Below are 16,294 nucleotides of genomic sequence, written 5' to 3' on the forward strand. Positions count from 1 at the left end.
GGCAAAGAGACAATGTATCAGGGAAGGGCTAAACACAAGAAGAGAAAAGCAGGCCATTGAATAAGAAACAAGTAAATTAGAGGGACAATCAAGCAAACTAATGGTAAGCAAAGGGTAGGCTGTAAGCCCACTGCAAGTTTTGGTAAGCCCCCAAAAGGTCTTTCGCAATGTCTGGTAGCTGAGACCTGTAAACAAGACTAAAAACACAAACATTAAAGTAAAACGGCAGCACCAGTCCATCCAAAGTAGTGCTTTTGCATTGCCAAATTGTCTCATAATAAGCTCTATTGCTGTAAACTGTACATCTTCTAAGAAGTCAGACCGCAGAACATGTCGTTGAAAATTAAGGAAAAATACTTATACAGCAAGTAAAATTTATAGGCATAGCGATCTGCATACAAAGGGTGAAAAAGAAGCCCAGGATAGGCATTTATAGAAAAATGATTGTCCTGAATTTAGGAGTCTTCCCGGTGTGTGGCCTCAGGAAATGTCAAGTTTCATACAGCAGGAAACTTCACATTTCCCCGGTTCAACAAAGCATCTATTTTCAGATCTTGTGCGTAGCTCAAAAGACGAACTAAATGCAACCGCTTGTTTTAACGGTCATGGTTAGACCTCACCACACAAATTATATCACATCCCAAAAATTGGAGAACCATAGCTGGACATTAAGGACTGAATAAAGTTAACCCTAATACAAGTCGTACTAACCGCCAATACGGCAAAACAAAAACCTGATGAACCTTGCATCAAATACAATTTTAGCAAAAAATAAAGCAAACATAAAGCTGCGGAAATAAAGCTGCGACCTGGTCCGTTTATACCAGACTGACCTGCTAAGTGAAAGAAGACGGAGGAAAGCTTAAATAGGTAAATAGAAAGACAATTGTTAGGAAACAAGGAAGAAGATATAAACTAGGAAAAGAGCAACATACAGGAAAGACGAACTGTAGAGAAGCTATAGTGAGAAAAGGTAGACAGTGAAAACAGAGAGGTAATGTGCACTTGCGTTGACATGCTGGTATAAGGATTTGTAGAAGCGGGGATGTAGGGAACCAGAGCCAATGGTGGGATCGGGTAGATGGGTGCGCAGTGTGTTTTCTTTTCTAGGGAGAGGCTTCCAGGTCTTTAGCAGCTGTCTGGACTCATCTGAAAGGGAAACAAGAAGGGCTGGGCGAGAATGGAGGGGGGAATGCCAGCAACAGAGGAGCCCGCGAAAGTGAAAGTGATCGTGATTACGATCGCTACGGAGGAAAGACACATGGCGCTGCGCGCGTGCACGTTCAAGTGCACTGTAGCTTTAGGCCACGGCAGCACTTTGAAAAGCCCAGATATAAAATGTCTCTTCGAGCCTTTGGCTCGCGAGACCTCTGGGATTGAACTGACAGCCTTCATGACTTGCAAGGCAAGGGCTTCATGACTTGCTTGGCACAGGCTTCAACCACATGGAAGCTGCTGGTGGTTGTGTATGTTACATGGCTAATGGAGCCCAGACGTCTGAGTGCTCCCAAGAGACGGAGCACAACTGGAGGTCTGGACAAGAAGACAGCCAGACCACAAATGCATGTGGTGCAGGATGCTGGAGGAGAGACTACTGGAACAGCGGGAAAGGGTGGTGGCCACCTCAACCAAGAACCATGTGTTTTAAAAGAGAATCTGAGAGAGCTGATCTCCTTGAAGCCCACAGGGACATAAAAGGCACACAAGAAGACACCTTTTGTGAAACGGACCAGTTTTAACTGGTTTACCACTGGTCTGTGGTTCGATTTTTTGCTGGCACTTGGGAGTGAGTAACAAGTCTCACCCCCACTCACTCAGAGGAGAGCTGATATCCCGAGAGAACTCTGTGAAGTTTGAAAGCTGTGAATTGTGCCTGCCTGCACCTATCATGTGCACAAAAGTGTGGAATGATACTGTTACTTTGAAAATCCATGTCTTCTCAGTGACTGATCCAGGTTTTGTCATTTTGGGCCTATTTTAATCCTGAAATATTTTTTTTTTTAATACATTTTTTTGGTGCCTTTAGTCTGCGTTTGGCTTGAGTAAAGTGTTGCACCGGTACTGCTGATCCTAAATAGGCATTTTCTGGAGTCGCTTTCTGTATAGCTCTTGCGCTACTAACCTGTAGGTGAGGCTGTCTTAGTGAAACTGTGTTTTCCTGAATTGGAACTAGTTTTACATGGTGGTTGAGAATTTACCACACATAGCAATGCGGCTTTCTACACCTGGTTAAAACCTCCTTACATCTTACGTTTTACCATAGTATGTTCTTATAACGTGAGGAGCCCGGCCCAACTTAAGGGTTTTGTGCAGTGCTTGAAATGGAAAAATAGAAGTGCAGGTACTCTGTAGCAAAGTACCTGCTTTTTTCTGAGAAGTGCTGGTACTCTCTAATTAAAAGTATTGCATTTCTCTTGAGAAATGCCAGTACTCTCCCTCTCAAAATAAAAAAGTGACGGTACTCCGTACTGGGCAGTACTGGCCCATGTAAAGCCCTGGCTTTATTACACCTTTACAGTCCGCGTGAAGCGAAGGGTAGACTTCTCTGTGGCAATAGTCTATTGCCAGGGAATCAACGTGTTCCCAGCAGCTCTATCGCATGTGGGACCAGGCAGTCCTGCCTAGTGTACTAGAAGAAAGTTGGTTTGAAGAAACTCTAGCTAGCGGTAGCCATCACATATAAGAAGGTTCTTCATGTGGACTTCTCTGGTGACCTCAGAATCTTAAAACATTGTGACAAGGCATTGTGGAGTGCATGGGAGAGAGGCAATTAGAAGACAAAAAGGGTGATGCTATAACATTGTGTCCTGATTGGTTGGGGATAACCTGCAATGGTGTGCCCAGTTCAGGAAGCAAGGTCACCAGTTAGATAACAACAGGCGTAATACTATCTTAAGTGGAACAACCAATAAACAGAGACAGAAGGACCTATGTCTACATAGTCTGGGGATGTCGAGGAAGGCAGTAAAATACAGCCAGATTAAACATCTCAGGAATATAAATGCAGCGGTGAAGGTGAGCCTATTGCATATTGAGGAGGTCTTTAGGGTTACCAGAAGTGGCTTTGCTGGAGGGGTAAAGGGTGCTGTTGGGACCGGTGCCCCCCCTGCCACCCCACCACCGGCCACAGCTGCAGTCAGCAGAAGCAGGCACTGCCATCTCAGCCTAGAAACAGCAATGTGTTTCTGTTCCACATTTCACGTTTATTCGTGCTTTCCCTATGAGCATTATTCTTTAGTTCTTTTCATGCAACTTATTACTCTTCTGTAGTGTCAAAATAATTGCTCCTATGCAGCTGTATAAGTTCAGGTTGTGGATGGGCCACAATGGAAAGCTGTGGAGTTGAGGCCGAATTCCTCACAGTGCCTGTCAGTGGATCATAAAGGGGTTGGAAATACAGGTTTATCCAATCCTTGGCCTCTCTGCAGAAAACACAGAACAACTGCCAGATGTGTCAATTGTAATTTTGATTATATGCAAAAATATATGATGGAGGTGCACACCTGTCAAAATATGTACAGGGAGAAAGTTATAGTGTTATAGTTAGGACCAAAGTTTCCATAGCAAAAGCATGTTTTGTTTTGCCAATAACATTAGCGCCACTTGACGAATCTTCACGAAATTTTCACAAAACGTCCCTTTTTTGGTTCAGCTGCTGGTTTGAAAATTTTGGGGTAATTCACCAAGTGGGGGTTGAGAAAAAAGGGGGGTTCCAAAACTCGTTTTCCCGAGGTTATATCTATGGAGAGTTTTCATTTTTTGAACACGACTACAGCCCGAACTGCTGAACAGAATTACACCAAATTTGGAAGAAAGCTAGATGTTGGTTCGAAAATCGTGCTTTTTGTGATATGGTGTATATCCAGTCAGTAGTTTCAGAGATACTTAGGTGTAAATAATATAGATCTCTGGCAGCCCAAAATCCTACTGAAAATTGATTGGCTGCCAACACTTCAACCAGGAGGTATTGGCAGCTATCTTGGGACCAATATACATGATAGCACACTATTGAAATGTATTGTAGTGAATGGCAGGTTTTGAGCGCCACAAAAAGGAGAACTTATAAAGGGTGATAACAGATTTTAGGTACATTATAAAAATATCAAAGGAGAGGGAAAAAGAAGCTGTGGTCCATTCGGCTTCCTATATTAAATGCAAAAAATCAAAAAGAGAGTGGACCACTTGTCCTATATAGCCAGGGTCTTTCTTCTATTAGTTCCTTCATAAAAGAACCCTCATAACTATACACAGGTGCAAAAGGCGGCATGAACTGGGTTATCGCTTGTGTGTATTAGTGCAGCATCATCATTGGGTCTTTTTCGAATGTACGCTGCCCTCCACCCGGAGGAAGACCTTCTGGTTCAACAGTAGTATCCAGACATGAAAAACAAAGGAGGGGGATGTGAGAGGGTTCGTATCTGGTGAGCTAAAATCTCTTGGTCATTGTTTCCATAGTAACTTTATTCTTGAAAGCTTGATCGGAGAATTAAAAGAAAGAAGTGCGGGGTGAGACGGAGTTACTGGTCTGCCGTACTTTTCATAATATAGGGGTCAACATGTTTCAGCCTTCTGTAAAGGTCTAAAGGCTTTCATCAGGACTGATAATTGTAGGAAGGCGCATTGTAGCTCCTAAAGCGAAAAAACTTTTCACTTGTTCTGAGTAAAGGGGTCAGATCAATAGTATCTGTACCTGAAAAGAGTAGAAAAAGTTACATTCACTAAATTTTCATAACTCGAGACCATGAAATGCTGTTCCATGAGATCATCTGGGGCAACTACTTGTTTGGGGGAGGTAGGTGAGGGAGAAGATAATCTTAAGCAAATGGCGAATTTCGGGGGCGGTTACGTGAGGTTAAGGGATGCTTGTCTTAGCGAGGTGAAATTATAAAATCACTGTGAGAGTTTTTTTAGAAATAGTAAGTCGAAACAATGGTGGGTACAATATTAAGAACGCCGTGAAATGTCATTCTAGGTGGCTAAAGGGTTCCACGATAGACTTCGTGTAACATCATAAATATGGAAATTGTGAGTAATTAGAGATGCCGATTATGAAGACATAGGTAATATGAGCTTAGTCGCATCTTTCAAAAGAATTAGGTCACAAGTGTGTCAGAACATACTACGATAATGTGTCAAAACGTGTTTACCTTAGACAGAATTATTAGCATTCATTCGGAGATGCCCGGGGGCAGGTAGAGAAATCCATTGCTATGGTTAAAGAAGAAAGCACAAGTGAGGTAAATTAGAAAGATCTTACTTCAGTTTAGATGTTGTTCCAAACAAAGGCGGCCATCGGAGCTTACCGATTCTCTCACGTTCGTTGTCTGCATCTGCCTCTTTCCGCGGTGCATCCAACCAGAATCGTCCGTATAGGCTTACCGTTAAGAAGTGCAACGGTAATGGAGGTTAAGGAAGGACTCAGTATTGCACGGTAAAGATTGGCAAATGGTCGTGGTTGGCAAAGTGCAGTTGTGATTGTTGATCTCTCAGAGACTTTACTTTATGGGATGTGAATACGTTAATCTATCAAAGACATTACTGTAAGGGATGTGAAAATACACGTATTTATTTTATGATGGTATGGTGTGATTATGTGGTTATGTATACGCTCCATGGGGAAACAAACAAAGCCTGAATGTTGGCATCCTTATAAGTCTGGGATCAGATAGTCAGATAATCATTTGTTTGGTGTAATTTGCGTACTCTGGTTAGTCGGAAGAGATTAAGGTTAAACAAGTGCTTCGATCTGATTTGATTCATCATTGATCTGTTATTCATGTTTTGACAACATTATTATGCCAAAGTGTACCAAGGGATATTATCGTTGAGGCCTTGTTTATCTGTGGACAGACGGTCAATCCAACGTTGTTCTTTTTGAAACAAAGTACGTTCAGCATTATGGTTAACAGTTCTTAGACTCTCTAGGACAACCCACTTTAGGTCACTGGTGTCATGGTTGTTCTCTATGAAGTGTCTGCTCATTTTGGTTGTCGCTCTTTTACAGTTCACATTGCTTTTATGTTCTGTGATCCTCAGCTTTACTTTTCGGCAGGTCATTCCAATATATCTAAGGTCACAGGGGCAGGTGATCATGTAAATTACATGGGTGGTATTGCAATTAGTATGCTGTCGAAGTGTCCAAGTTAGATTGGGAAGAAGTTGGAGAATTTTGGTCACTTTTGTCAAATTGCAAACTGAGTACGTCCCACAAGGGTAGTGTCCTGTGATCGGTTCAAGGTTCCATGCTGCTGTTATAGTTTCTGTAGTTGTTTGTGGAGCTGGTCTAGTATGTACTAGAAGGTCTTTAATGTTCTTCGTTCTTTCTGAAGGATACACGTGACCTCCTTAATCAACTGGACAACCAGATATACAATGAGAACACTATGTATCTGGTGGGACTGGATGTAGAAAGTTTATACACCAGTCTCCCACAACAGAAGACCCTAGACACTTTGGAAAACGTGTTGTTCTCGGAACCTTGGACTTATTCAACACCGAGACATTTCGTACTACAGTGCTGCAAATTGGCCGTGACCGAAAATTATTTTGAATACAATGGTACTCTCTACAGACAACGCCACGGTACATCTATGGGCAGCACCTTTGCTCCCAGTGTGGCGGGTCTGTATGTCAGTGATTTTGAACAAAAATACATTCATAACTCCGTCAATCCTTACCTGACTAAAGTAAAATTCTGGAAGCGTTACATAGATGACGTCATTATGATTTGGGAGGACACTGCTGAAACCCTAGAAAGTTTTCTTGGATGGATCAACTCCAGAGATGAGTGCTTAAAATTTACCTGCACTTCCGACAGACAAAAACTCGACTTCCTTGACGTCACTGTCTATTCAGAGAACAATCTCCTTCAGACGAAGACGTATTATAAACCAACAGCAAAGAACAGCTTGCTGTCTTACAATAGCTTCCACCCACGCCCTCTCAGAGACAATTTACCATTCAGCCAGTTTCTCAGACTGAAGAGAAACTGTAGCAATCTCCAAACTTACAAAACTCAGGCCAAAGAATTGGGCGAAAAATTAATCAAAAGAGACTACCCAATGAAAATTATCAGGAAGTGCCAAAAAAGAGCGCTGTATCAACCAAGAGAAAATCTTCTACAGTTGTCCACACGGGCAGAACCAGAGGATCTTCTGACGTGTGTTACTACCTATAACACCGTATCCAATACAGTGAAAAAGATTGTGAATAAAAACTGGAGAATCCTAACTTCTGATACATTACAATGGCCAAAACCAAGGTTTGCGAACAAAAGAACGAAGAACATTAAAGACCTTCTAGTACATACTAGACCAGCTCCACAAACAACTACAGAAACTATAACAGCAGCATGGAACCTTGAACCGATCACAGGACACTACCCTTGTGGGACGTGCTCAGTTTGCAATTTGACAAAAGTGACCAAAATTCTCCAACTTCTTCCCAATCTAACTTGGACACTTCGACAGCATACTAATTGCAATACCACCCATGTAATTTACATGATCACCTGCCCCTGTGACCTTAGATATATTGGAATGACCTGCCGAAAAGTAAAGCTGAGGATCACAGAACATAAAAGCAATGTGAACTGTAAAAGAGCGACAACCAAAATGAGCAGACACTTCATAGAGAACAACCATGACACCAGTGACCTAAAGTGGGTTGTCCTAGAGAGTCTAAGAACTGTTAACCATAATGCTGAACGTACTTTGTTTCAAAAAGAACAACGTTGGATTGACCGTCTGTCCACAGATAAACAAGGCCTCAACGATAATATCCCTTGGTACACTTTGGCCTAATAATGTTGTCAAAACATGAATAACAGATCAATGATGAATCAAATCAGATCGAAGCACTTGTTTAACCTTAATCTCTTCCGACTAACCAGAGTACGCAAATTACACCAAACAAATGATTATCCGACTATCTGATCCCAGACTTATAAGGATGCCAACATTCAGGCTTTGTTTGTTTCCCCATGGAGTGTATACATAACCACATAATCACACCATACCATCATAAAATAAATACGTGTATTTTCACATCCCTTACAGTAATGTCTTTGATAGATTAACGTATTCACATCCCATAAAGTAAAGTCTCTGAGAGATCAACAATCACAACTGCACTTTGCCAACCACGACCATTTGCCAATCTTTACCGTGCAATACTGAGTCCTTCCTTAACCTCCATTACCGTTGCACTTCCTAACGGTAAGCCTATACGGACGATTCTGGTTGGATGCACCGCGGAAAGAGGCAGATGCAGACAACGAACGTGAGAGAATCGGTAAGCTCCGATGGCCGCCTTTGTTTGGAACAACATCTAAACTGAAGTAAGATCTTTCTAATTTACCTCACTTGTGCTTTCTTCTTTAACCATAGCAATGGATTTCTCTACCTGCCCCCGGGCATCTCCGAATGAATGCTAATAATTCTGTCTAAGGTAAACACGTTTTGACACATTATCGTAGTATGTTCTGAGACACTTGTGACCTAATTCTTTTGAAAGATGCGACTAAGCTCATATTACCTATGTCTTCATAATCGGCATCTCTAATTACTCACAATTTCCATATTTATGATGATACACGAAGTCTATCGTGGAACCCTTTAGCCACCTTGAATGACATTTCACGGCGTTCTTAATATTGTACCCACCATTGTTTCTACTTACTATTTCTAAAAAAACTCTCACAGTGATTTTATAATTTCACCTCGCTAAGACAAGCATCCCTTAACCTCACGTAACCGCCCCCGAAATTCGCCATTTGCTTAAGATTATCTTCTCCCTCACCTACCTCCCCCAAACAAGTAGTTGCCCCAGATGATCTCATGGAACAGCATTTCATGGTCTCGAGTTATGAAAATTTAGTGAATGTAACTTTTTCTACTCTTTTCAGGTACAGATACTATTGATCTGACCCCTTTACTCAGAACAAGTGAAAAGTTTTTTCGATTTAGGAGCGACAATGCGCCTTCCTACAATTATCGGTCCTGATGAAAGCCTTTAGACCTTTACAGAAGGCTGAAACATGTTGACCCCTATATTATGAAAAGTACGGCAGACCAGTAACTCCGTCTCACCCCGCACTTCTTTCTTTTAATTCTCTGATCAAGCTTTCAAGAATAAAGTTACTATGGAAACAATGACCAAGAGATTTTAGCTCACCAGATACGAACCCTCTCACATCCCCCTCCTTTGTTTTTCATGTCTGGATACTACTGTTGAACCAGAAGGTCTTCCTCCGGGTGGAGGGCAGCGTACATTCGAAAAAGACCCAATGATGATGCTGCACTAATACACACAAGCGGTAACCCAGTTCATGCCGCCTTTTGTACCTGTGTATAGTTATGAGGGTTCTTTTATGAAGGAACTAATAGAAGAAAGACCCTGGCTATACAGGACAAGTGGTCCACTCTCTTTTTGATTTTTTGCAGGTACAATATAAATCATTTGTTACCGTACACATTTTAGGAATTATGGTGTGTTTTTAGGTAATTTTACCCTGTGGAAAAGCCTTCTGCAGGGATTCTAAAAATCATGTTTGAGAAAAAACTGTTTTCTCATTATTTCCCCATAAAGGTTATGGAAGGTGCTCCAGAAGCTAAAATGAGAGCATATTTAATTGTCTGTAAATTCACACTATCTTTCTCAGCCATATGAAAATGAAATCTGACAGGTGACTATCCCCTTGTGTTCTACTGCAGCCTCTCAGAGTGTTCTAAAGCACCACTGGAGCGCTAATGGTGTTACTTATGACAAAAGGATGGCACACCTGAAGCCATGTTGATTGAATCACACTGGTAAAGCTTAAAACATTTAATTTAGAAAGGAGTAAAATGTGGGGGTTCAGTTTGTCTTAGAAATAATAGTTAGTGCCATAGAAAGAAAATTAGGACACATTTTAAGTGAGTTCTCAAATATCTTCCTCTTCTATTTCATTAAAACATTCTGACACGCAGGCTGAAACATGCAGACTGAAACATGCACTTTTAAACACATGCAAACTGTAACATGCACTTTCAACACCAGCCGCAAACTGCCAGTTAACTCCCTGGTGATCAACAGTTTTACTACAGTGTTCTAATGAGCAACTAGAGTGCTAACATTCTGAATTAATGCCAAAAGTGTGGCACATACGAACGCCCTCTTGATGGAATCAAAGTAGAAAGCTGAAAGCATTTTCTACTGAGGATACTGCAGTGAATGATGAAATTAGGGAGCTTCATAACAAATAGGTGTCCCAAGATGGCCACCGGAGAAAAAAGAGCCCACATTAAGCACACATATCACCCAAATGTAGCCCAAGTGCAGCCCAATGACAGAAGTGTGCGAAACAATTAATTATGTTTTTTTGTTTGCAGTTTTAAATGGCACAGACTTGACCGAAGGTATGGGAGGGCCTTTTGTAAGCATGAGTTACACTGGTTCCTTATACTACAGGAACAGGATTCACACTCTGAGGCCCACTGGAGGGTTTATTTGGGTCCTGTAAAAAGGTTTGAAAGTGCACATGAATCCACTGGAGGAAATAATTAACTCTGATTGTACCACAAGTTCCGGCATGCACTGGAAACATTTCTACCAAGAATGGCACACCGGAGGCCACTTAAGTTAAGTGAAATGCAGGGAACTGTGGGAGTTGAACTTTATTGATGCACGCAAAACTGCCTCTGATGAAAGAGCTTGAAGGCTCAGAAACGCGTCAGGCAGCAGGATGAAACAATCGGAGTGAAATGCCTGTTCCTTTTGAATAAATGATTTGGTTAAATCACTAGCTGGAGGAGTGCGTGTCCTGATGCATGGGCATTTTTGTTGGGATATATATATATATACACACATACACACACACACATATATATTTCACAGTTTCATCTTCACTGTGTATAGTTAGGACCAAGTTGCCATATACAATTAATTTTTGTGTGTTGCTAATACCTTTGTGACGTTTGATGAGTCTTCACAAAACTTTACAAAAAAAGTTGTCCACATCAGCTTCATCATATAAAGTTTTAGGTGATACATCAAGTAGGGGCTGAGAACATTGCTACAGCCAAAAATGTCTGAATGGAATTACACCAAATTTGGTAGAAAGCTAGATACTGACCCAGAAAGTGTGCTTTTTGTGACTTGGTGCCAATCCATCCAATAGTTTTTGAGAAAATAGGGTTCAAAATGCATAGATATCTGTAGGGTTGTGTTCACCAGAGAGGAACAGGAGTAACACGAGGAAGCCCTTCTTTGCAAAAAGATCAGTAAATACACAGGGTATCCATCAAGCACAAGAGGCGTTCTAGTTCGTGGACTCAAAAATACACCATGGAGAAATCAGAGCAAAGGACTTGCTGGAAACCAGATATAGTCTACTATCTCCTAAGAGGCTTGAAAGGGAACAGTAGAATAGGTCCGGTGGCCCATACCTGCCCTCAATATCCATCAATGCAGGTAGGGCATGAAGGCGAACATACTAGAGAGGCCAACAGAGCCTTTTGGTTCCCTATTGCCAAAGGCAGACCCTGGCATGTCCTCACTACTTGTCTTGAGACCTCCAGCCTGTTTTGTGTCCCCCACCCCAGCACCCCCATATTATTCCTGAAAGAGTCAAGTATATGTGCTCCAGGGAGATTTTTCTTCAGATTCTGTCTCACAGCCTCTATTTTTCTTCTCTTCGCAGGCCCGCGACAGGAAGGTTTTGAATGACATTGGTGGCGCTACGGCCTACGGAAGAACCGCCAAGCAGTACAACATTGCAGTGAGCATCCTTATCGGCCTCTGCCTTGGCATCACAATCAGTGCAGTCATTGTCACCTCTGCAACTGTCCGTTAACTGGACCAGGGCCTTCCGAAAGACGCTGCCCCATCATTCTTGAGGACCTGCCCCGAAGACCCCATCAAAACGAGATCCCGGAGGAGACTGGCAACGGAAACCCAACATGGACAAGGACTCGGGATGGACACCACTCTGCAAAGCTGATGTGCCTCGAAAAATACTTTCTTATACATGTTGAACATTTCCCAAGTTATTGCAAAGAAACGTTTATTCATAAAATAAGCATTGAGCCGAAACCAGTCCGAGGAAACATTTGCCCCACGGAAATCAAACCAGGCAAAATATTTTATTCCTGGCACAAATTCCTAAATAGAGAGAACAGAAATTCCAAGCAGACACTTTCCCAAGAGCTCATTGGAGAAGGGGGAACTCCGAGAAAATAAGCAATATCAAATCTGGACTGTACCACTGTCTATACCATGTGCCTGTCAGAACCCAATGCTGATATCAAGGCTCCTTCAAGGCGCCAAAAAAACAATCACTCTCCATTGAAGAGAGATCTCACATGGATGCCCTATGACAACTCACACAATCACTCTCCATTGAAGAGAGATCTCACATGGATGCCCTCAGACAACTCTTAGAATGGAGCCTCTAAAAATATATCTTTGCATAAAGAGGAAGAAAACGCACAGGAAAAAATGCCATTAAGTTGATACAAATAAAACCAAATAGCCTAAAAAGACAATCCAAATCATTATTTCTCATGCATGCAGAGTGCATTACCAACCAAGCCGTCTAAAAACAATGCAACGAAAAAATACATACTTGGGAGGAAATGTCTCAGAAAAAGGCTTGCTTGAGAGATTGCTGAAGGAGAGCATTCCAATACTGGAAATAGAAAAAATGTACTCCAGGAACCCATAAATTGGAGGTCAAGTTGTGACAGAGAAAAGGGCAGCCGCGGGTCGTGCAGGTAACAGCGGTAGGGCAGTGGGGCGGTGTAAAGGGGGATTTTGAGGGACGATGCAGAGGGAAAATTAATCATGTATTTAATTTTCCCTCCGCATCGTCCCTCGAAATCCCCCTATACACGGCCCCACCGCTGTTACCTGCACAGACCACGGCTGGGAAAGGGGGTGGAGTCATAAGGGGCGGAGTAATGAAAAGCAGAATCTGACAGTTAACGTATTCATTTTTTTCAAATCTACCACAAAGAAATTGGCAACACCAACAAAATCTGATGGTAAACGTGTTCTGCTTAAATAATTGTGGGAAAGAGGCTTCCTTTTATACTATATTGTGGGTCAAAACATCTACAGCAGAGCTATTTATGTGGCCAGCAAATTTCAAGGGATAATAATAATGGAAAAATAACTTTGGGGGTTAATAGAATTACCAGAGAGATCAGTGTTTTGTCTAGTCACAGTTTTGACACAGAAAGTAGCACAGAGTGTTAATGTGCCTGCTGCAAAGAACATTGTGTGACATGCAGATCACAGATTAATATTTTATGTAGCTAGGTAAGGGGGTTACTATTTTTTGACAACGGAATCTTTTTGTTACTTCCTGTTCATAAGTTACAATCCTTTTAAGATATCACAGTGAGCCATGAACCGGCATCAAGGAGCAGGATGCAAAGTCATGGGTCTGGATCCCTATTGTTATATTATTCTAAGGTTGCAAGGAAGGGTTCCTTTGGGTAGTAATAAAGTCTTGTTAGTTCAGACAACCGCAATCACTACCTTACTTTTTAAATCCTGACTTTGTGTTTCTCCCGACTGTGCACTCTTAACATATCATTTCTAGGAGTATGGACCATAGGTCACTCCTAAAACGTATAACCCCCATTGTCTACGTAACATTTGCTATACATCGATTTACACACTTCTATGATTTATTTTCTCTGTGTGTGATGTAAAGCGCTATGACACCCAGAGCTATGACATGCACTAGGATGAGTAGGGCTATAAAAGTATTACAAAATAAATTACTGAGTGTCACCTGGTCTGCTGGATTGTAGTTCCGGCTCAGAAACAGTCGGGGGGGGGGTGCCCTCATTTCCTGAGCTAAAAGTAACTACTAGAAACAGCTCCATAGAAAAAATAAACACCTTTGGGGGCAGATAAAACGTACCTAAAGGTGACAGTGCGCCAGAAAATAAAGGTACCTTTAACTGTAGATCCTAAGATAAGAAAGACGCGAGAAGAGAAGGTATACCCCATAAAGATGAGAAATTAAACCCATTGAGGCAATGCTCACAAAAAGAAAATACAGCATGGGAGACAATGCTCCCAAAAAGAAAATACAGCTTGGGAGGCAATGCTTCCTAAAACAAAATACAGCTTGGGAGACAATGCTCCCAAAAAGAAAATACAGCTTGGGAGACAATGCTCCCAAAAAGAAAATACAGCTTGGGAGACAATGCTCCCAAAAAGAAAATACAGCTTGGGAGGCAATGCTTCCTAAAACAAAATACAGCTTGGGAGACAATGCTCCCAAAAAGAAAATACAGCTTGGGAGACAATGCTCCCAAAAAGAAAATACAGCTTGGGAGACAATGCTCCTAAAAAGAAAATACAGCTTGGGAGACAATGCTCCCAAAAACAAAATACAGGTTGGGAGACAATGCTCCCCAAAACAAAATACAGCTTGGGAGACAATGCTTCCAAAAAGAAAATAAACTCTGGGAGGAAATATCCCGAAAAGAAAATAACCTAATGCTAATGTTGTTTGTTTGGTTTAATAAACAATGTTTTGCATAAAATGAAAGACTTTCTGCTTATTACTGTGTATCATCACCAACAATAAACCGCTATCATGCAGCACCACTATTGCCAGTCCTGTAGTTTGTCCCAACCCCCCATATGTAAACCCTGACCAATAAAATGACCACCAGTCCCTCCAGTCCTCGTCCCATTCCTTACAAAGTGGAGATGACTATCTCCACGACAGAAAAAGAGAACAGGAGAATGCTGGGACACCTAACCCCACCCCCTCCCACTGGGAGTACATTAGCAGTACCTACGCAGCATTCTGCCTGTTCTATTTTTCTGTCTGCTGACAGAATGGTACGTGGGTGCTGGTTGACTTACCTGCTGCTGCTTGCTACAGTCTTCTCTGGATGCCGTCGGGCTGCTGGGTTGTCCTCAACGTCCTGCTGAGGAGTCTCCTGGCACTCTGGGTTTGCCAGGAGCCGCGTTGGTTGGCGGCCAACTCTTTGTGGCTGGGCCACCGGTCCTCCGGCGCATCTTCCTGTGGCTGAGCTGATCAGGAGGTCGCATTACTGATGCTGTGAGGTGACTCGGGCCAGTCTTCGTAGTGCCCCTGGAGTTCCTGGCTGGCTGGTTTGTTCTTTCTTACATTGCAGCCATTCCACGCAGGAGGCACCTGCTCTTGTTTGATCACCAGTGTTAAGCAGGGTTGGGCCTGGTTTCTACCTGGATGTGAGACCGCCTGGGGATGCCATGTGCTGCTGGCTTTTCATGTTTGCCTGGCGCTGGTCTGAATGAGGGTCCTCGGCTGGCTGGTGGGGTGTGTGATGGTGTCTGCCTGCCCCGGGGGTAAGTACTGCATCGCATTTTTTTTCCAGTCCTGGTTCTGCCTGCAGCCGTATCACCCTTCTTGCATGTGTTCTGGTCTGCTCTCAGGTTTGGTCCTGGTGTGTTCCTTCCCTTGGAGACCGCCTGGGACTTCCTGATGATGTTGGCTACTCACTGGCCTTTTGTGACCCCGGCATCCCTGTTGCTTGGTCTGTGTTTGGGTCTCTGTTGTCTCTCTCTTTCAGGGGGTGTTTCCGGATGGCCTTCTGCCCGGCGCTGAGTTGGTTGTCAATTCCTGGGCTGGATGATGGGGACAGGCGGTGTGTTGGGGAGTCCGCCTGCTCTGGGGGTAAGTACTGCATGGAGATTTTTCTCCTGTTCTGGCTCTCTGGCTATGGCCTCTGGTGTCATCGTTCTCCCTGTGCTTGGAATATGTTTTCTGCCTGTTGCCCGATGCTGAGTTGATGGTCTGTGCCTGGGCTTGTGGTGGGGGTTGACGGTGTTGTGTGGTGTCTGCCTCCCCAGTCGGTTTTTGTTCAGGCTTTCCTTGCTCTCCTGTGGGTCTGCCACATTTCTTGATGGCTACGTCGGGCCCTTGGGGTTCCTGGTCTCCCTACTTCTTGGGTTCTGTTCTCACCTGGGGGTTGGGGTGGGGGTTGGGGTTGTGCCCTCTCTCTGGGTGGCATGGCACTTGCCACTGAAGTTCGCTGGTGCACTGTGCCTCTGCTGACTCTCGCTGGTCTCCAATGGCTGTCCGTGGTTGGCTGTTGGCTGGGGGGTTGCGCTGGTGGTGCCCCTGGTATGCATGGTTGCCAGAGTTGGTGTTAACCTGTTACCCTGCACAGGGATGTGGATGGTGCTTGTGCTGGCTAGTGAGGGATGGATGCCGTTTTGCGGTTTCCTTCTTGCCTCTTTTGTTCCTTTCCGCGTGCTATGGCTGCTTTTGAGGGCAGTTGGTTCCGTTTGCCACCGGTGG

The 16,294-nt window shown here is 43.2% G+C and overlaps 1 protein-coding gene across 1 annotated transcript in view; it reads left to right on the forward strand.

The window, feature by feature from the left end:
- LOC146861002 (dispanin subfamily A member 2b-like) overlaps positions 1-14,610 on the forward strand; it is a 34,013-nt gene extending 19,403 nt beyond the window's left edge. Inside the window, exon 2 of the mRNA XM_085644959.1 lies at positions 11,681-14,610. Coding sequence (XP_085501085.1) covers positions 11,681-11,833 — 153 coding nt within the window. The 3' untranslated portion in view covers positions 11,834-14,610. The remainder of the gene's footprint in view (positions 1-11,680) is intronic.
- Positions 14,611-16,294: the final 1,684 nt, after the last annotated feature.

The sequence above is a fragment of the Triturus cristatus genome, chromosome 3_1 (assembly GCF_964204655.1).
Source record: "Triturus cristatus chromosome 3_1, aTriCri1.1, whole genome shotgun sequence".
Classification (NCBI taxonomy): domain Eukaryota; kingdom Metazoa; phylum Chordata; class Amphibia; order Caudata; family Salamandridae; genus Triturus; species Triturus cristatus.